General features: G+C 39.7%; 1 protein-coding gene across 3 annotated transcripts in view; it reads left to right on the top strand.

The window, feature by feature from the left end:
• The window catches only part of TNFRSF11A (TNF receptor superfamily member 11a), a 37,126-nt gene that overhangs the window by 798 nt on the left and 14,007 nt on the right, over positions 1-22,321 (top strand). For 2 of the 3 annotated variants that reach the window (XM_043508419.1, XM_038391006.2), the window contains exons 2-5: positions 16,761-16,842; positions 17,600-17,725; positions 18,509-18,652; positions 19,885-19,978. In XM_043508419.1, coding sequence (XP_043364354.1) covers positions 16,761-16,842; positions 17,600-17,725; positions 18,509-18,652; positions 19,885-19,978 — 446 coding nt within the window. Of the gene's footprint in view, positions 1-6,852; positions 6,995-16,760; positions 16,843-17,599; positions 17,726-18,508; positions 18,653-19,884; positions 19,979-22,321 lie in introns of those variants that run through there. The other variant, XM_043508420.1, reaches the window with a different exon arrangement.

Raw genomic sequence — 22,321 nt, 5'->3', positions numbered from 1 at the left:
GTTTGATTTCTCATAGTCACTGTTGCTGAAAGATGAAGAAGTTTCCCCTGCCTTTTTTCTTAGTTTGGCTGCCTAGTTGTTTTTTCGACTTGCCCTGTCTCGCAAGCCTCCAACTCCTCCCTCCTTTAAAAACAAAACCCCAAAACTAATCCAGAAGATCTGTAGGAAACCTGCCTGCTTCTGCCCAGTGCAGTGTGTGAGAAAATATTTGCAGAGGGGTTGTGGAGGGTTATAATTTGCATGTAGCGAAAAACAAGACAAACTCCACCCAGCTAAACAGAGTTTACTCAAAAGAGGCTGCAAACACTTGAGTGGAGTTTTGTATTCTATAGAATCATAGTAGATAGACATGGAACAAATCTGTAAGGCAATTAGTCCATCGCCCACCACTGAAGGATTGTTCTCCTATGGTATCTTTACATTAATCTATCTAAGGTAACTACATGACCCTTATTACTATACTATCTGAGGGCTTCACAAGCTTTAATAGTTTTATCTTCCCAACACCCCTATGAAGTATGGATGAGCCCCTTTCACAATTTGGGACCGGAGGCACAGAGAAATTAAATGAGCTGCCTAAGGTGGTGCACCAAGTTTGTTAAACAGCAGGGAATTGATCCTTGGTTCAGGCTAGCACCCCAACCATGGGGACATCCTTTCTATTTAAAACAGACACTATTCACAGTGTCTGTGGTAGACTAAGTGGATTCAAATCTGTGACCACGTGCATACAAAGCATAACACTTGCCACAGCTCTACTAGCGTTCAGTCTAACATACTCTTAGGTGTTCCCAGTGGTGGAACTTCCATCTTTTCACTTAAGGAGAGCGTACCACAGCCAAGGACCCTTATTCATATCATAGAGTGATCAGAATTTTTCCCATATAGCTTACATTTTCATGATGAAACTGTTATTCCCACTTATACCTCTGTGCAGCACTCTAAATTATTCCTCTCTTTCCTTGGTGTTTAGACCTTTCAAATATTGGTAGACTGTGATCATGTCCCAACTTCAGCATCACTTAGGCAAAGCTATAATTATATATACATATAGTTTTTCCTCCATAAGTCAGTTCCTGACGTTTCTGAATCAATTTTGTTACTCTGATCTGAACTCCTTATATTTGTCAATATTTTATTATCTATTATTTTAAGTATAATTTTCTTAGAATTGCAGTCTTGACCGGAGTCCCGGTCTGGGACTGGGGCTTCTGCTGTGCTAGGCACTGTATAAACATAGAACAAAAAGATGATCCCTGTTCCAAAGAGCTTACAATCTAATGATTTAATGGAGAATACTAGGTGCTCGCTGGCATTTCAACTCTGATACTTCTGAATAGGCAGCCCAAACTGCATTGGCTGCTTTATAGATATATAAACCCATGCATAATTTCCTGCCTACCCTCACACCTTAGGTATCTTTCAGAATTGCTGCTAAGTTTCTTCCTCCTTTTGCATGTGTGCATCAGCCTGCACTTTTGAGAGTTCAATCTATTTTACTGTTTTCTGACCATGTTTCTAATCTCTCTCACTCCTATTGTATTATTTTTCTGTCCTGGTGGATGTTCAGAATATCTGCCAATATGGTATCATTTTCAAATCTCATTGATGTTCAGTATAGTTCCTCTCCCGATCATTCACAAAGAAATTTTGTTTTCCCCTCAAGTGATTTAGATTTGAGGAGATTGTTTCCTGTAGCCTGGTATTTATTTGTTGCTTAGTTGAACCCTGGAAATGCACCTAATTTGGGGTCCTATGCGGTAGATCCCTACTTGCTCCATATCCTCAAAATGAACATTCAACGTGATTTCCCCCCCCCCCATTTGTTTCCCCCACCAAATTTAAGACACACAAAAAATAAGAGGAGGATGCTTTGGCACTGATTTTATAACATGTAAAGCTTTCTGTTGCACTTAAGCATGTGCTTTACTCTAAGAATGCTAGTGGCTGCTTTGTCAGATAGTTCACAACCTTCTGTGGCCAAAATGTTGGATAACAAAGCTCCAAAATGATACGAGTCCCAGGAAAAGCTGTAGTGTGGGAAAGGTTAATATTCTGTGATGCTTATTTTGTTTAGTCATTAATTTTTATAACCTCTGTACACTATTTGGCATTTTCTGACAGAAATAATTGACAATAATAGAAGTGGTTTGTCTGACATACCAGTAACTTTTTGTCCATAATCAATGACGCTCCTCTTAACTGGGAGCGGTTGAGACACGTTAATATTTCAAACTTTTATCATGCTTCCCATATGAAGATCACAAAACCTGTGGAAACATAAATTAAGATTTAAAACCCCTAAGAGGTAAGCAGCATCTTTATTTTCACAGATGGGGAAATGGGCACAGAGAATTTGTGATTTGCCCAAATTCACACCAAAGATCTGTGACAAGCTGGGAACAAAACTCAGAACACTTCTCTCCCAGTCTTGTGGTTTAACCATGAGACAATTTTTCCAAGACATTTGCCTTATACTGTGTCAGAATATACAGTACCTTCCTTCCTGACACATGATCAGTGCAGCTTGTTTGTGGAATTTTATATAAAATTAATATTTTCCCTTTATTTGCTTGATACTTGTAAAATGCCTCATTCAGATAAGGGAATAAAGATTGTGGGAATTTGTATTTGTCAGTATTATCCAGTTTAACTGCCAGGCCTCCTTTCTTGAGTGTCAATGAACTGGTTTCTCCCCCTAAACCATACATAATACTGGGTCTGCCAATGTGGAGTGCTTGTTCAGTCCAGGCAATCAGAATTTTTAGGGCTTTAGAGAAGTTTTTAAATGTTTTTGCCCAAAATGTGGACTTTCTCCCCATCTCAACGCCCCACCCCCACACCAAAAAAACCTGTCATTTATAACGGAAAAAGCTGTAATAAAATAAAGCAAAGCTGCCATGAGCCTCAGTCAAAAACTTTGGCTTCTTTGCCATTTGAATTACAGATATACACTACACGCTATTTTGGTTAAATTAATTGGTTGGTACTTTCAGGAAAGGGCACTAGCAGGGAAAGCAGAGAGATTTTACTTGTTTTGCAGTTTCCCAGGTGAGGGGTGTGTGATAAATCTAAATTAACTCTCCATAGTGTCTCACATAAAGGAGATAATTGTGTGGCATATGTGGCTAAAACCTTTACATCAACATGAAGTGTAATTGTTGGACAGCCACAATAAGTGTAGAGTAATGTATGATTACTGGATTTTCCATCCATACTTTGAAACACTCTAGCAACTCTCCATTAATATTAAGCTTCCTCTGCCCCACCCCCACCCCCATGCAACCAAACCTGCTTACCCCAAACTTTACAAGTTAATAAAATACAGATCATTCTAATAATTGCAACATGTCATGAAAATATACTGGATCTTGTAGCTGGGGTGGGGGGGCAAGATTTTTTTCACCATATATCAATCTGTCAGGACGTAAAGCACAATTCAAACACAGTAATTCCAGCTGACCCATAGTGATGATACATCTACTAGTGTTGCACTGGTACTACCGCCTTCAATCATTCACTAGCTCAAAAGCAAGAAAATTCCAAGAATAGCTCTGCTAAAACAAATAGTTGAAGATATGAAGAATTCACACTCTGAAACAGGATGGATTGATTGAAATCAAAGTGATTTCAATCACAAATATAATCATGATTTCAATCAGCAAGCAGAAAACTTTGATTTAGATCATTGATTTTAATTATGTTTTGCATTTAGACTTTAGTTATTTTCCCTGAAGAAAGATTATTTGTTGGTAACCATTAAAACATGTTGATTTGCAATGAAATATAACTTTTACACTAAATTTGGTGCTGCTTCTTTTTTTGGTAACCAATAGGATACACTATATCTGTACATATTTATTTAAGCAATTATATAGCTTAATTTACACATTAGATTCTTCATTTTTTCTTCTGTTAGAAAATTATGAATTTGTTCCATTTCTTATTTACTAGAGGATTAATTTTTTACTTGTGATTTGTATAAAGCTCTATTTGGATGGAAATTCAAATTCAATTAAAAATTTACAAAAACAGCATTTTATTTGTTTTTTTAATTAAATAAACTACCTTAAATAAGTAAAAAAGTTTATCAAAACATATTTTGCATTTAAAACTGATTTATTAAAGAAAGGAAGTATTATCTGTACTTAATGAATTGAACTGATTGTTTTTGGTCACCAAGTCCATCAAGATTTTTAGAATTAGTAGATTTCATCCTCTCACAACTCTTCACTAGTTTTTATTATTAGATTGGAAGAAGAAAAACTTTTTCTACTCCTGTTGGTTTCTTAACTTTGAATGAACTAGTCATTGAATTGAACTAGTTGAACAAACTGAAATGAAGAAAATATTCTCTCTGCACCTGCAGAAAAAGCTACTGTTATCAAAAGATGGTTTAGCACTGTAATACTTAAATCTAATCCAGGTTATTGGGCTCAATACAGGGATAACTGATAGGGGTTTAATGTCTGTGTTGTGCAGGAGGTCAGACTAGATGATAGGATGGTCTCTTCTGGTATTAAATGCTGACTCTGATACTTAGGAGCAGACAGGCTAAACCCACGAGAAAAACACAGAAATTGGGCTTGTTTTTGGCTTAATTGGCTTGTGAGTTGCTTGTTGGCTAGTTTTTGGCTTGTAGCTTGTTGCTTCTTTTTTTGATCGGCTCCTGACAAGCAGGGGTAAGGAGCAAGTAGGGGCAAGGTGGGGAGAGAGTCACGGGTGCACAGCGGGCCCACCACAGTCCCAGACTGAACTCCAGGAGGGATCTAGTCACATAGAGTGTTGGGTTTCTTAAGGATTGGCTTGTTTTGGATTAGCTTTATTTTTGGCTTATTGTGAAAGTTGAGGTGCTTACTTACTGCATGAAAGTTGGCAACTGTAATTAGGAGTCCCAGTCACAGATCAAGACCTCATTTGTACAGGCTAGGCACTGTACAACACAGAACAAAAGATGGTCCTTGCCCCAGAGCGCTTACAATCCAATTATAAGACATGAGACAGCAGATGGAGACAGACAGACAGGTGAGGGAGAATAAGCCAACAATGAGACACTGGGCCATCTCATGCCATGTCTAGGATGTTTGTTCTTTTTCTGTCTGTACTGAACTGTGGTCAGACACATGGTTCATCATTTTCTTCAGCAGTACTATATTACTTGGAGATTATACTTTGTCTTTTACTGGAACCTTGGTTTGTCAAGTGGCACTGGATAATATTCTGGATACTGCTGTTCACATTCAATTTTAATTATGCTCAGCCTGGTATTGGTTCCTTGGAAAAGTTAGTGCACAGAGAATGGTTAGTTATTTAAAATGGAAGAGCACAAATAGTGAGAGAAGCAAATATTTGAGTGCAATTCATGCAGCATAAAACTAAAGAGCAGTTTAGATAAATTGCACTATGGATTTAGGCTTTAGTTCATGCAATAAATTAATCTGTTTACAGTAAGTAAGTGCAGTACTCTTCTATTTTATGACTTACCTACAGTTGTTAGAAAGTACAAAGTTCAGGGACTCACATTGTAGAACAAAGACTTTCATGAGATACAGCAGCAATTGCTGAAAATCGCAGGGTTTGCTGTGGCATAGAGCCCAATAATGTAGCATAGTACACTTTTCGTTAATGTTGCTTCTAGTCCAGTGGTTTTCAATTGTGGGTCTGCGGAACCCTGTAGGTCCACAGACCAAAGGTGTCTGCACTTCTATTTGAGCTTTTTAGGGATCCACAAATGAAAAAGAGGCTGAAAACCACTGGTCTGGGGTGTCTCCACTGCACTGCAGGAGGTTGCATGAAGTTTCAAAGCAGGGAAATGCTAACTTCCAGTTTTCTCCTAGTTCACTTTCCCCCACATTTAGGGTCTATTTGTGACATATCTGTACTGATAATGGGAACTCAGAGGACCCAGATCAGAGGAGTGATGCTGATTTACAGCAGCTGAGGAGCTGATCCATAATACCCTGATATTGTGACCACTTTACTTGCATATTGCACCCCTTTCCTGTATTTCTTTTCTGTCTGTAAGCTCTTCAGGGTGGGGACTTTGCCTTCCTTTGTGTTTGCACAGTGCTTAGGACGTGTGGATGCAACCGAAACCAAACAGAAATTAGTAATAATAGGACAGGGCCTTAACTTGCTCCCACTGAACTCAATGGGAGTGTTGCCATCAGTTCAGACTGCAGCAGTTTGGGGCCCTGAAGGGAAGCTTGCAAATTCTACCCAGGGTTGAAGGCCATTTCTCCCAAAAACTTTTTCACATGCTGTAATTCCCAACACATCTCACTTTCACTCCCCTCGTCCCTTTCTGGGGGAGCCCTATTTAGATACTGCCCAATAACTAATACATGATTCTATTCTCTGTCAACATTCTGGACAAATGGATGAGCCTGTCTTTCATGTTTTGTTTTGTTTTTTAAACATTTGTTTAACAGCAGTAGGCAAAGTTCATTTATGACAGGAGCCTTGCCTGGTTTCCAGCAAACAGGGAGTTAATCTCCTCACCTCCCTCCAGTTCAGATCTCACAGGGGGCGGGAGGAAGCAGTGAAGCTGAGCTAGGAAGTGAACACCTGGTCCAGCTCTCAAAGCGGAGCCAGGCAGCCGCAGCTCCTTTTGGCTTTATTCACTTCCAAAGTGAATTAAGCTAAACTGAATTAAGGCCACTTTTAATTCTGAATAACATCATCCACATACAGGGATTTAATGAGGTTTAACTAATCCCCTTCAAAGTCACATCTTTAGTTAATTTGAATTAACTTTCCTGGATGGCCCCGTAGACAAGCCATAAGATTCAAGTTTAGCTATGGAGAAAGACCTTAGTGCAGTAAAAGAGTTTCTTTTTCTTACAAGACTAGCTAGCTTAACCCATTCTACCAGTTTCAGATACCTGATCAGCAGAAAGAAAATAATGTAATTTGCCCTCACCACTTTGTGGCAAAATAAATAAGTAAATAAAATAGGATCCATTCATGAACAGCAAAGAATTTGTGACTGCAGGTTGGTACAGAATTTATTTAGGTATGGCAAACTGTATCTTCTTGCATGTTTTATGTTCTTCAGTATCTTCTAGTATTGTTGGAATAATGGTTTTAGAGCTCAGGACTTAAATCTGCCTGATAAATCATTTTTAAGGTAATGGAATATGTGGTAAAACTAACACACAAAGGGTGTGATCCAAAACCCACTGAAGTCAATGGGAATCTTTTCATTGACTTTATTGGTCTTTGGATCATGCCCTTAGTAAATAGCAAATGGCAGACTTGGTTCTTTACGATGACTACTAAGGAATGAAGGCCCAGATTCTCAAAGATATTTGGGCTCCTAACTCCCATTAAATCAATGGGAGTTTGGCACCTAAATACCTTTTGGGCCAAAGTAACCAATGAGTTCAGTACTACTGTTCTGAGTTTACTCTTATAAAGGCAGAAGGGTTGGGCTCTGTGCTGCCTGTTACTCTGACAGGGAAGAAGTTATAGACCTGATCACATAATTCTTACCTAGATGATCAGACTGTGTGATTTATTTCAAGACTGGATCCCCTGAGAGTGTGAAGAGCACCCATTTTATAAAGCCATCTACCAAAGGAATGGCTGCATTCCTGAAAATACCATGTTACCGCTGCCCAAAGAAGCATGCCCAAATGATCCACCACAGAATTCCAAATATTAGAAGGCAGGAAGAGGCAAAAGGCAATAAGCCTTAGCAACCAGCTCCTCAGATACATACACACTCATTCTACCCTTAGGTTCCAACAGGAGTTGTGTGAGGGTAAGATTGCAGGATTATACATTAAGCTCTTGTTGTCTAGTGTATTACACTGCATCTGGTAGTTATTGAGCAAAAGGTTAAATGCCACTATACTTACCATCACTCACTTAAAAACACATACTTGTCTTTATTGTTAATGTTAGCTTTTCTTTTCTTTTTGTGTGTGTATTTTATTTTCCATAAACATATAAAATATATCTTTGCTTTTTGTACATAACCAACACTCCCAAATAACATCTGTTAAATTTTCTGTGTGTATACATAGATTTATAGACTTTAAAAACAGAAGAAACCACTATGATCATTTAGTCTGACATCCATTTCAACATAGACGTTGAGTTCTACTCAGTAATGCCTGCAACAAACCCATAACTTTAGGTTGATTAAGTAAGCAAAAAATAACACCTATACTGTACATATATAAAACAGAGCAGGAGCCTATCACAGTAGATGATGACTCTATGGAGCCTCTTTAAGGTGATCATCAGTGTCTAAGGGATCAGGTTATTCACTCTAAATTGTATATTAATTATAAACTGAAAGAAGAAAACATAGAGCTTCAGTTCTTTTGTTTACACTTTTTTTTATTTTAAATAGGTTTGCCCATGCAGGCTTTACAAGATATTGGCTTTGGGAGTTTCATTTCTCTGTTGCTTTGCTGTAGAAGCATATTAGTAAAATTGTGATTTATTTTTTTTAACCCCCTGATTTTATAGTCTGTAGATTTTTTTAAAAATATTTGTGACAGATAATTGCAAGCAGTCTGATTAAAAGTAAATCATTTTAAAAAGAAAAAATGCTTACAGGTAGCATGGTCTAGTGCCTGGTTCCCAAACTTTATTAGTTCAAGTACCACCCTCTTAAAAAATTGCAAATCTCTCCTTTTTGTATGTATTTATTTTAGGCCTTGTTATCCTTGACCTAAGGATTTCTGGACTCTGTGGTAAAATAAATGCCTAAGGAAGCCTAAAAAAATTGATTATAACTAAGGCTGGCTAGTGTGAGTCTCTCTGTCTAATTTGGACCAGAAATGCCGCTCTGGACCTGAGAAAACTTCCCAATGAATGTTTGCTTGAAACTGATACTTTTCCATGTAAAGAATTGGGGTCATGGAATCAGCATTTTCCACTGAAAAACACTTCATCAAGAGGTTCCTGTCCAGCTGTAATTATAACTTCCTTTTTAAACATCTCTAGAATTTTAGACAGCGCATTATAAAGAAATACAATGAATCCGCCATTATTATTTGTCTTCTGTGTTACTTAATTGTTTCTTGTCATTTGAATATGTCACAAATGATATCCTGATATATTTTGATACGTGCTGGAGAACTACGTTTAGTGGCCTGACTTTTTAACTCATCTAATTTAAGTGAGAAGTTCTTTATATGGATCGCTGTTGAATATGAGCCAAAGTTTACTTTGCTTCCCTTTTATAAAAATTAAATGAAGAGAAACACAAAACATTTGAAGTAGCAATTGGATAAAACTAATAAAGTGCCATTAAAAAGAAGGGGTGGGGGGGCAGTTTCTTTTTGTAACAGTGATTTGTCCTGCTAGTGATTGTAATTTTTGGATTCTGTTTTGAATTGTTTTTTTATTTAAATAAAAATGAGCACAAAGGGATGGGTGACTCTGGCTGTGTGCGTGTGTAGTGGGGAGAGGGTTCAGAGAGGAGAGGCAGGGGGAAACCTGATAGCTCAGTGGTTTGAGCATTGGCCTGCTAAACCCAGGGTTGTGAGTTCAATCCTTGAGGGGGCCATTTAGGGATCTGGGGCAAAAATTGGGGATTGGTCCTGCTTTGAGCAGGGGGTTGGACTAGATGACCTCCTGAGGTCCCTTCCAACCCTGATACTCTGTGAGTCTTAGCTGGAGTGGGGGGGGGGGCTTGCCCTCTACCTGAGCATCGGGCAGCTCCAGCCTGGGCTGAAGAGGTGAGGGGGCCTCAAATGGAACCTCCCCAGCTGTTCTGGCTCTCCTTAGTCCTGTACCTAGGCCGACCAGATCACAAGTGTGAAAAATTGGGACAGGGGTGGGAGGGTAATAGGTGCCTATAGAAAACAACCCCAAATATGAGGACTGTCCCTATAAAACTGGGACATCTGGCCATCCTACCTGTAGCCAAGCTTTTATCCACTGGACCTGACTAATCACTGCCCACCTACCAACTTCACTGCAGAGACAGGAGAGAATTCCCCATGTGCCCCCTCCCTCCAGCCCTGCAGGGGCCAGGTTGCAGCGTCTGTGAGGCAGGGAGTACAGAGGGAGCTCGGGGGTGGGGGCTTTGATTTTGGGGTTCCCAGGGGCTACAGGTTTTGCAGTCGCTCTGAACTTGCCCTTTGTGCTTGTCTCTCTTTGGACAAGAGGAGCTTTGGCGGCATAAGATGGAACTTCACAGCTTGAGTTGTGTGGCTCAGCACAAGCAGCGAGCTAGGCCCAGCAGAAAGCCAACCGGCTGTGCGCTGGATAAGAGAGAGTGCAGGACCCAGTGACAGCCGCAGCATCTAACACACTACTAAATAACACTACTGTGTCACTGTGGTTGGCGAGAATTAGTCACCATTATGGCTGAAAGCAGCCAAGAGAGTGCATTTTTGCTTCTGGGGCATTCTCTGGCATGCTCCAATACATGCAACATCCATGTGTTTGAAACTGAGAGGTTTGTTATTGGTTTTGAAGAGTTTTTGGCATAGGATCCCCTTCTCTAGTGAATAGGGCACTAGACAGAGGACCCAGGAGACCCAGGTTCTATACACAGCTTTGCCCTTAGAGTGCTGTGTTATTTCATAAATCACTTCAATTCTCTTTCCTTTCCACCATTTGTTTGTCTTATCTATGTAAACATTAGGTTTTTCAGGGCAGATCTATGTCTGTATATAGTGCGCCCCCATAATGCAGCATGATCTCACCTAGGGGTTCTGGGCACTACTGTAGGCAAAGTAATAATATTTAGACTCCCTAAACAACCCAGTGAATCAAGATAAGCATTATATATATATATATATATATATATATATATATATATATGTGTGTGTGTTTTGTGTATTGATACTTGTCTGATTGTTATCTGATGATAATCATATGGTGGATGAATGTTACTCAGATGATGGGGAGTTTTTAATTTCACTGAGGAGCTAAAGGATGGTTAGTTAATTCACAGAAACTGTAGCCATCTCAACACTGATCAATCTATTGTTTGTTTTAGCTAATCTAACCTACCAAGATTCTTATCTGCCCTCCCCCATCATTATAAGATATGTTTGGTCAATGCCACCACTTCTGCTCTTTTTTGCACAACATGCCTAACAAAAATAACTCTGGAGGGTTTGTGATTAGTTTATGTTTCTTCCTGTTGATAGAGTTCTGTCTTTGGTCAGGTAATCCCTCATAACTGGATTTGCTGTCTGCTGCTTGTTAAAAAGAGCCCATAGGAAAAATTACAGTACTAATACAGTCATTAGGGAACTAGACTTTTTCAGTTCATCTCTCCATTACCTCTCAACAATTTATAGACATTATTAAAAATTTCCTTATTAATGATTGTTTTTACCCTATGTTCTTTCTTACCACTTTGGGTCTGGAAGGTTTCAAGATCTAGCAAGTTTCCAAGGATTCATTTGTAAGAGTGAAATAGCATTCAGTCTTCATTCCGCCTTTGCATTTCCTGACTCTGTTTTACCATCTGATGGTGGTTATGTGATGTGGTTTACTGGACACTGGAAAGTTGACATCACAAAAACCATTTCGTTCACAATCTGAATTACAGCCCTTCAAGTGAACAGCTGGAACTGCCCAGAGTCATCTATGTGCTTTGTGACTGGATTTTTATCAGCAGTCAATTAAGATTGTGTGGAAGGATGTGTGTTTGTCTAACTTGGATTATGCCTTTTCAGTATAAATCTTTCATCTCCTTTTAATGTCTATGATGTAAAAATATAATTGAGGTCTTCTGTAAATAATAACAGGTTTCAGAGTAGCAGCCATGTTAGTCTGTATTCGCAAAAAGAAAAGGAGTACTTGTGGCACCTTAGAGACTAACGAATTTATTTGAGCATAAGCTTTCATGAGCTACAGCTCACTTCATCGGATGTGAATACAGACTAACATGGCTGCTACTCTGAAACCTGTCAGGTGATGTTGTGTGAGACAGGATACAACATGGCTCACGCTTCTACATTAGGTTTGCATTCCAAAAAGAAGTAAAAATGTGATTTGGTCAGTAAAATGGTCAGCTATGATTTGAAGACCCTTTGGAAGCAGATATATTGAGTAAGAAGGTGCCATTTTTAAATAGTTACCCACCATCTATAACTACACTTTCAACAAATGTTAGCTTCACAAATCTGAGAATATCCAATCCAAACAATCCACAGTGAGCCTCAGGTTTTTGAAAGAAATGAGGTTTTAAAAAAAAAATACTGGAAACCCCCTAGCTTGTTTTTCCAGATTTTTTTCTTTTGAAGTAAAGGGGCCCATGCAATTCTATCCTCTCTCTCTCTCTGATATGTCTGTCTGAATATTCATTTGAGCGAGAAAGTAATTTTAGCACCTATGACACACAATTTCTGCTGCCATCAGATTGCTCAACAGCACTAAAAATAAATATTTCTTTAAGCCTGAAGGCAGGAATTTGAATTCTGTGAGTCCCCCCTTCAGTAGCACCTGTGTGTGCTTTTAAAAGGCTGACTAACACAGTTCAGCTTTATAGCCGTGATTCATTAAAGCAAAAGTTCTTGGAGCCTGCAAGCACTCATTCACATGCTTACCTTTGAACACGTCCATTCTCCCAGTAAAGTCAATGCAACTACTCATGTGCTTAAAGCTAAGCATGTGCTGAAGTACTTTGCAGAATCGGGGCCTTATGAAAACCAGAGGGAAATGTTTCTTAATTCTACGTGCTGTCCATCATTGGAGATGGACCCAGTTCTGAGATGATATATATTTGACCAGGTGGACTGGATTATATTTAAGGACTACAGCAAAAAACTTGTGTTCATCCTATAATTAAAAATATGAAAAATGTTTTAAAAATATGACTGTTCTTTTAAATGTTAATTTTCATATATCCATAAGGTCCAGTGAAAAGATTCACCAATACTGAGAATGGCAAAGAAATTACTGATTTCAGAGTAGCAGCCATGTTAGTCTGTATTCACAAACAGAAAAGGAGTACTTGTGGCACCTTAGAGACTAACAAATTTATTTGAGCTGTAGCTCACAAAAGCTTATGCTCAAATAAATTTGTTAGTCTCTAAGATGCCACAAGTACTCCTTTTCTTTTTAAAGAAATGACTGAGTTTGCTGAATTTATTTCAGATTAGGTTTCCAGATTGTTTTTATTTATTTTTTATTTGATATTTGGAAGATTATGTACAACCACCTGTGGAAATTTGACCCTCTTTCTACACATACCAATACTGTCTGTATTATTAGAATAATCACAATTTATATGTACAGAATTATTATTGGCAGAGAGAAAAGATGGCCCAGTGATTAGGGTGATTGCTTGGGACTCCAGACACCTGGGTTCAGTTCCCCATTCTGCCACAGACTACTTGTGGGTGACTTTGGGAAAGTAACTTAGTCTCTCTGTACCCCTGTCCCCAAGCTGTAAAAAGGGATAATCACACCTCCCTACCTCATGGGTGTTATGAGGATAAATCCATTAAAGACTGTGAGGTGGTCAGGTACTACACCGATAGGGCCACATAAGTAAAGTAGATAGATTCCCGCAGGCAAAAAAAGCTTATGTGCAGGTTGGTGCTCAGGTACAATCCTTCTGCAGACCCTTCCATGAGTAGCTCCATTGTCTGCACTGGGATTGCTCACAAAAGGTACCCCTTACAAATACAGATTTGCAATATCCAACCCATTTAAAAAAAATAAAAAGGTTCTAACCACCAAGTTTGACAGGGAAGACTTCTATACAAAGTCTTCTGTCAGTTTGAAAGTATAGCTTCATCCTGCCTCACAAATAGAAGTTCTCCTTACCTGGAGATAGCAAGGACTAAGACTTCCCAAACACAATCTAAAATAAAAACTCCTTTCCCCAGTTGCACTCATTTAGCTTTTTATCTTCTCTTGCACCCAAAATTTACATGCTCTTTGGCAGTGGTTCTCAAAGCCGGTCCGCTGCTTGTTCAGGGAAAGCCCCTGCTGGGCCGGACCGGTTTGTTTACCTGCCGCATCCTCAGGTTTGGCCAATCACGGCTCCCACTGGCTGCGGTTTGCCCCTCCAGGCCAATGGAGGCTGCGGGAAGGGCGGCCAGCACATCCCTTGCCCACGCTGCCTCCCGCAGCCCCCATTGGCCTGGAGTGGCGAACCGCTGCCAGTGGGAGCTATGATTGGCTGAACCTGCAGATGCGACAGGTAAACAAACTAGTCCGGCCCGGCAGGGGCTTTCCCTGAACAAGCAATGGACCAGCTTTGAGAACCACTGCTCTATGGTATAATCTGATACCGACCCAGAGTCCCTTCTACCTAGGACAAAGTTCACACTCACACCCCATTATGTAGCTAGGTTTCCATTTGATTTGAGGTGCGTGTAAGAAAATTGGCATGATTTTACTGTTTATCTCACTGGAAATGTAAATAAGAGAAGACAATAGCAAAGCTTTTTAAATACTAGGACACCACCATAGAAAGGAGTGTTGTTTGTCACAATGCGTGTATATAGATAGATAAATAGCTGTGGTGAGAATATATTGTAAATGTAACAATAGCACCTGTGTTATGTATAGCTCCCCTGTTTTATAACAGGTAACTAAATAACCAGCTCTTCCTCTTGATTCCAAATATAAGAGGAACCAGTGAAGAGTTATCTGTATAGGTTGCCTGTCCATTCATGCTGTTTTATTTTAAAAAATGATTCCGCACCCTTTGGCTCTATGTTCTAAAATAAATTTCCATATCCTTCCTTAAAATTAAAGACTTTGTCCTTGTTTAGCATTTCAGTAATTTTAAGTCTCCTATCAAAAGAGGAACTTTCAAACTGGAACAAACAAGGAAGAAAAGAACTTTTTGCACAAAACCCAAGTGACTCAACCAGTTGTATGCCACGTTCATAGATGGTTGTGAATAAGAATTTATTCATCACAGCCTTCATCTCTTGCACGATCCTGCAGTGAAGTCACAATCCTTAGCTGGTGATAGCTTGGCCTTTTACCACATACAACCATTTTAACGTAATGTCAGAAATTCGATAGATTGCAAGAACATGCTAGAACCTTGTCCACAAGACAGTTAACCGCACTGTCATTCAGCCACTGGGCTGGCCGGGCCTGTTTTACTACATTCATGGGACTAGCTAACACCTTGCCAGGAATGTACACACCCTGAATGCTAATTATTCAGGGGGAATGTATCATGGGGGTGCAAATAGTAAGAACTATAATTATTATTATTCATTTATATTGCGGTAGGAGCTCTGGTCATGGCCCAGGACCCATTTGTGCTAGGCGCTGTACAAACAGAACAAAAAAGATTATTTCTTCCTCAAAGAGCTTATAATCTAAGTAAAACCTCGGAGACAACAGGGGAGCACAAGGGAACAATGAGACAAAAGAACTATGTTTGCAGGACTGGACCCTTAATTTGCCTCAGGATTATTATTATTTATTACTGGTGGCATCAGACACTAGTGGCATTTACCCCATACAAGCATACACAAAGACATTGTCTTTGACCTAAGGATCTTACAATGCAATTCAGATGCAGCTCATACAGTTTAAAGACAAAGAAATAATGCACTAGAGCATGGTTCAAACTCAAAACAAGTGGGTCATATGGAAATAAGTGTCCTTTCAGCAAGAGAAGGACAAAATCTGGCACAAAACGAAAGAAGGCAATTCCAAGCAACAAGATCCACAAGGTCAGATGTGCAAGGTCAGAGTGGAAGAAGGATATCAAAGCACCGGAGACTAGAAAGGAGGAAAGGGAACAAAAGGAGGAAACAAAAGGAGAGATGTGAGCAGGGGAATGGAAACAACTGATATAAATTTCACTCTAGCTGTGCATGTGGTGCTTTTATAACATGCTGTATATCGAAAGAATTACATTGCCAGCAGCAGGAATGCCAACATGCTTTCCTCAAAGAAATATTCCAGTGCTCTATAATCAATATTTCAGCAGCTACATACAATTACAATGAAGAATCAATCACTATAAATAAGGTTTTTGAAACGTCTTAAAAATTATAAAAGCAATAACTAACAATGGGATGTCTGCTTTACTCTCGGGTGGCAAAGGTAGAAGTGAGTTGTGCAAGTCATTCTCTGTGCTAATAAAAACAAGATACCCACACTGCTGTGTACTCTCTATATGCTTCTTACATGACACATTTTTTTATGGATGCTAGAATTTTTGCTTAATTTCATTGTAATTAAGGCTCCTCTGAAGCCATGTTGTGTATCTCAGTGGGAAGCTGGGAACTTCTCCTTTTCAGTGGTTTAAATCACTTGTTTCTGGCTCTCCACCAGGTTTCCAAATGTTGGACTTTAAACCTGTCACTGGTTCAGTATTAAACCTTGCTAGACCTGAGTCTTGGGCTGAGTTCATTTTGGTGGAGAAAGAGGAAGTATTTCTGTTCGCTTGCTTTTTATTTGTTTTGTTTATTAAAATAATGCTTATTTGAAGCTGTTCATGGGGTTCAAATGTGAGAATACAGTGCTGGGGGAAATGGGTTACTGGATAAGAGAAGAGGTCAAAAATGCATGCTAAATTGCACAATCATGTTACAATATTTATTTCTCACATGACTGTCAAGCTCTGCATGAGTAGATATTATCAAGTTTATATTACTTAATTTGTCTGCAAATGACTTTTGATAATGAAACGTACATTGTCTGTGCTGCGTAATATTTACTATTTTGCAATGTGAAGTGTTGTAACTAATTAGTGGAGCTTTCCTTCCACTTATCAGAAGCATGAGTAGGATTTTCTAAAACTATCTCATGAATAACTCTCAAGGTATTGTTTTTCTCGTTCTGTTTCCCAGTTATCACTACAAATCTCTCCAGCCTGTGAGAGTGAGCAACACTATGAGTATTCTGGACGGTGCTGCACAAAGTGTGAGCCAGGTAAATATATTCTAGTGCTCTTATATTCTAAAAATGAAAATCTTCTTTATGATATTAGTATGGGGTCACTCAGTCATTTTGCCCTTTTTAGTCCATGAGTAGGCCCTCTCAGAGGTCCAGAGAGGCCTGGGCCACTTCCAGCTTTTGAGGCCCCTAGCCATAATAAAAATAAAAAATGACGACACATAAAAACAATTTGAATATACATCTATTTTTTAACAAATGCTTTTCTGGTCCGATAGGGATGCATATAAAAACAAGTTGCGAAACTTATCAAATGCCAAAAAATTAACAAGTGTCTAAATTTGAGGCCCCCTTTGAGCTTGAGGCCCAAGCCAAATGGCTCTCCTGGCTCCCCCTCTGATTGGCCCTATCCATGAGTCTATTTGCACAACTCCTAGCAGAGCTTTAAGAATATGCATAATTGAAAGTATGTGCGTAGTCCCCAGCCTATACCACTGACTTCAACAAAAGATGCACAAGATACCAGGTTTGTTTGAGATTTTTCAGTGCTGGAGACACACAGTAATATGACTCTCACTGATTTCAGTGAGACTATTCGTGTGCTTAAAGTCACTCAGGTGCTTAAATGCCTTGCTAAATTGAGGCCAGAGTGAGGAACTGGGATAACAATAGGCAAAAACCTTCCTAAATCCAGTGGCATCAGTCAAGTAACACATGGGCTAAATTTGGTCTATTATCTTTAGAGAGTATCAGTGACTGATAAGTGACCATGTTTTTTTTCCTCTTTGTTCAGGAAAGTACATATCTGCCAAATGCACTGCCACTTCTGAGACTGTGTGCCAGTCTTGCGGCCCAAACGAATATATGGATGTCTGGAATGAAGAAGACAAATGTTTACTACACAAAATATGTGATGAGGGTGAGTTGTTCATACTGAGGCATTTCATACCTTTGAGTCCAAACAATTGAAGTGCGAGGATGGGTGAGTGGAACAGAGGTAGAACAGGGGTAGTCAATAGGCAGACTAAGGGGCAAATCCCAACCACCAGACGCTTTTGGACACACCCTGAAATCTTTTTATTTACTACTTATTATCATTATTGGGGTTTTCTTATTATTTTCTCGAGAGTCTGGACCTTGACTATACATTGATCAAGAAATTTGGACCTTGACAAAAATAATTGACTATCCCTGATCTAGAACTTATGTTTAGTTCACCAAAATAATAATTGAGAGAGGGATTTTCAAAGGACCTTAAGAGAGTTAGGTGCGTGCCCAACTCCCAGTAAATTTCAATCCCCCCCAGGCTCTTTTGAAAATCTCAGCCATAATCCTTATGCCACCACTAGTGAACCTTCAATGCAGTGTGCTACAGTATTATGGGTGAGCACATAGAGATTCTTCCTCCCGCTCCTTCCCAGCATAAGGTGCACACAATTCTTGAGTCTGTTTGTTTCCGCAGTGTAAAGGCTCAATTCAGCTCCAACTGAAGTCAATAAAAATGATGTCACTTTATGATTCTAAACAGTGAAGCATCTCATACGAACAAGGTGTCTACCATGCTCTTCAAATATTAATGTGATGCCTAACAAGAATAATTCTGCATCTGACACGCAAGCAGTATGGACATGGGGGAGTGAGCCTGGCCATCCCAAATCATGTTGAAGGAGAGATTTTTACTTTCATCTGCTTTCTCATTTAGGGAAAGGTTTAATAGAAGTGAATCCAGGAAATAGCACGTTCCAGCGACAATGTGCTTGTACACTGGGATACCACTGTAACGAAGACTGTGATTACTGTCTGCGAAATACAAAATGTGCTCCAGGGTTTGGCGTTCAGCATCCTGGTAAGATATGTAGTGTGGACATCTAGAGGAATGGAGTCCCAGCCTTTAAAGAAAGGGTTGATTGGGATCTCAGGCCAACGTGAGTGGGAGAGGTGTGTTGTAGGTATAATAACTGATGTACAACCTTCACGATCTGTTTACGTTTTGAAGGCTACCTTTCATAGAGTCAGAGATTCCAGGGTCAGAGGGACCATTGTGATCATCTCTTGTAACCTCCTGAGTAACACAAGCCATAGAACTTCCCCAAAATAAGGAAGAGACTTGAGAATTTTTATTTTGACTAAAATCTCTTAGTTGAGGTGGACCTGGCAAGTTTTATCATGAATTCTGTAATTGTCATGGGAGACTTCACTGCTCTCTGAATGCTAAGGAATTTGACTCTGATTAACTTTAAAAATTGTAACTCCAATATTCACAAAAGCATCTCCATGCATGTGCTCTCATTGTGATCTCAGTGTTCGGGTTAAGTTGAACTGAATGAACCATGCTAAGTTCAATTTTATAGCATTAGGCAGAGGTAAAAATTATGAACACCTTTAGAAAATTAACAGAGTAGTAGTTTTGTATGTATTACAACTCAAGCAGTTTCATGGATTTACTTCAGATGTGACAAAAACAAATCACCTCTGACATCAGACTAGCTGTGAAATTTCAGGCTAAAAGGAGGTGGGTTGGTTGGTTTGTTCATTTGCTTTTCGGGAGTGGAAATCAGAGGGGGTCATAATCAGGTCTATACTGGACATTGGTAAGAAAGGAAACCATTCCAAGTGGCAGGAACAACATAAAAATCGTACAGGACTGACTGCTGGAGAAGTAAGTGCTGCATCTGGACTCAACACAATGATTTCTTCTCCACAATAGCTCGTATTGTGAACACCCACCATAATTATGGAGTCCCCACTGTGGCTCTGTAATAGTGGTGGTATAAGTTACTGACATAATTAATGTAACTGCATTAACACAAGACTGGTAATTACAATGGAGTTAGCTCCTCACACTGTTTTTTCATCATAGCTGTGCAAATAGCTCCTGTCATTTCTTTGTTTCTCGATTTGACTCTATATAGACCTCATTTACCACTACTTTCTGCTCAGATTTAACTCCAGTTGCCTCCTTTAATATAAAGTAAGATCTCCCTCGTCATGGATGGATTTTCAGGGGGAAAAAATCTTCTCCAAGTCTGAGGTGAAATTACAGTTGCTCAGTTATGCTGTTTGTTTCCTCTACCACAGTGCAACAAGACAAGGATACGGTGTGTGCACCATGCCGTTGGGGGTACTTTTCAGACATTTCTTCATCCACCGATGAGTGTAAATCCTGGACCAAGTAAGTGCACCTCTCCTATAACATAACTGTGAGATAACCACAAAGCTGTAAGAGGCCTGGCCAAATTGATTTTTCAGCTGAAGAATGGAACATTCAACGGACTGTCAGGGAGCTTCTCTCTTTGTAGCACACTGATCAGCAGCATTGCCAGAGCAGATTTAAATATGGGAATTCTCACATCAGAGCTTGATCCTCACCAGGGAAAAACAAGGGAAGTGAATTGCAACAAAACTGTTGAGCTAGAGCATTCTGTTCAGTTTGTGTCCCTCTTCTTGCCCTTGGTCACTTTTTATACATTTCTCACCTTGTACCTGATTCAGCTCTTTCTTCCCTCTTGTCCTTGCCACTTCCTTATGCCTGTAATGGCTTTTTTGAGAGCACTGTCTTCTGTCTGACGGAGTTTTCTGTCTCTATTTTGCTTTCGCTTGCACTTGCTCTTTCTTTTTCTTCCCTCTTGTTTCCTAATTCTGCTTTTCTCTTTGTCTCCTCTGTTCCTCATTTCTCCTCCTGTTTTCATCAGTTTTGATCTAATAAGGACATGAACACACACAAGCTATGATAAGAAATGGATGTTCGTTTCCTGTGACCTGACATGAATCTAGGTTATAAAGACCAACCCTATCACATGGTAGGAGCAGTGTCCACTGACTACAGTGACTACTGTTATACCTCCTGGGAGTCATCTGGCCCATCCTTCCTTCTCTGCAGCCTTCTGTCTGTTCTCTGTCTTATTTTCCCCATTCATTGCTCTTTCTTTTCTTCAGATTTAACCTCTCATAAAGATGAAGCAGTTCAGCTGTACATAGCATCACTTGCATTCCCAATACCCTCTTCTGTGTGCCTCTGGGTTTGGTAGACATAAAGTAATTCAGGGGTGGCACCTTGCTGGGATATGCTACACAATTAAGCAAAATATAATATAACCAAGAGACTTGCTTTACCATAACAGGGACCAAACTAGTGAAGATGCTATGTGTTTAAAATATAAATTAGAAATACAAATTTAAAACTATAGAGCAAATAGGGCAGTCTTTCGTAATGACTAAAATACGAAGTGAAAGCAGATAATGCCCTTTAGATGGATATGTATGTGATCATACCATTACATAACACACACTGCAATACATACAAAAAAACCCTACATTAAAAGAATTGTGTTTAGATTGCAAAGTGTAGCACCCAAAAGATAGGAAATACCAGATTTGCATTTGTCTGTGCATCCTTAATTCTGTCTCCCTTGTTCATCTAACCTGTGCACTGAGTGAGGCCTGGATCCTGTGGAAAATATAGCATGTGATTATGCAATTAAAGAGGGTATCATAATTCATATGCACAAGGGGGCTGAATTAATGCTCCACAGGCAAATGTAAATCTGGCATTTCCTACCTTTTGAGTGTTTGACTTTGCACCCTAAGAAAGGCTCTTGTAATCTAATTTTTAAATATGTTATTTCCTAATTTTTAAAAAAGAAAAATAACTAATTCCGCTATGTACAACTGTAACAACCCCTCATAGCATGTGATCAACAACCTTTGAACCCTGAACCTTCAACACTGACTGCTACTACTTGAGTTACAGGACTAACTCTATTAGCGAGCAGCAGGAGAAGACTGTTCTCACACAGGGGGAATGGGCCACCGACACCAAGTACTGAGTCACTCCTCCATTTCCCCCCTCTTGAGCACCACCTGGGGCACAACCCCCTACTTCCAGGGCAGGGGAAAGAGAGAGAGAGAGAGTCAGGCTAGGCCAGGCTTCCCCGACCACTCCTGGACTCAGTACTTGGTGTCGGTGGCCCATTCCCCCCTGTGTGAGAACAGTCTTCTCCTGCTGCTCGCTAATAGAGTTAGTCCTGTAACTCAAGTAGTAGCAGGGAGGAGTCTGGCCTCAGTTCTCCTACTCCCACTCCTCCTGGCCCAGGGTACTGGAAAGGGAGTTGGGATCCCAGAGCCATGCACCAAGTCCAGTGTGTGGAGTCAAAAGTTGGCTTACACCCCATCCCATCACTATAGCTGCTCCAGCAGCTCCCACATGTTCCCAGTGCAGGGCCACGTTGAGGCTGGGGCCTGGCACTTTAGAATGTTCCTTTTATTCCAGCAAGCTGACACAATTTTCCTGAGGAACACAAGCCGAGGAAAAGCCATAGTGGCTGTTAACTGTTTATAAATCCACAAAACCTCAATAGAATTTTATGGGACAAAGAAAATCTTTATGTTGAGGGCTTTCTGCCTGCCAAATTTCAAAAGAAAACAATGGAGGTGGTAGAGATTATTAAAAATTAAAGGCTCCGAGAATCTCTTTAATGGAAAGTGTTAGGCAACCTAAATGTAGGTGTCATTGCCA

The sequence above is a fragment of the Dermochelys coriacea genome, chromosome 2 (genome assembly GCF_009764565.3).
Source record: "Dermochelys coriacea isolate rDerCor1 chromosome 2, rDerCor1.pri.v4, whole genome shotgun sequence".
Taxonomy (NCBI): Eukaryota; Metazoa; Chordata; order Testudines; family Dermochelyidae; genus Dermochelys; species Dermochelys coriacea.
This window is presented reverse-complemented; position numbering and strand designations above follow the sequence as displayed.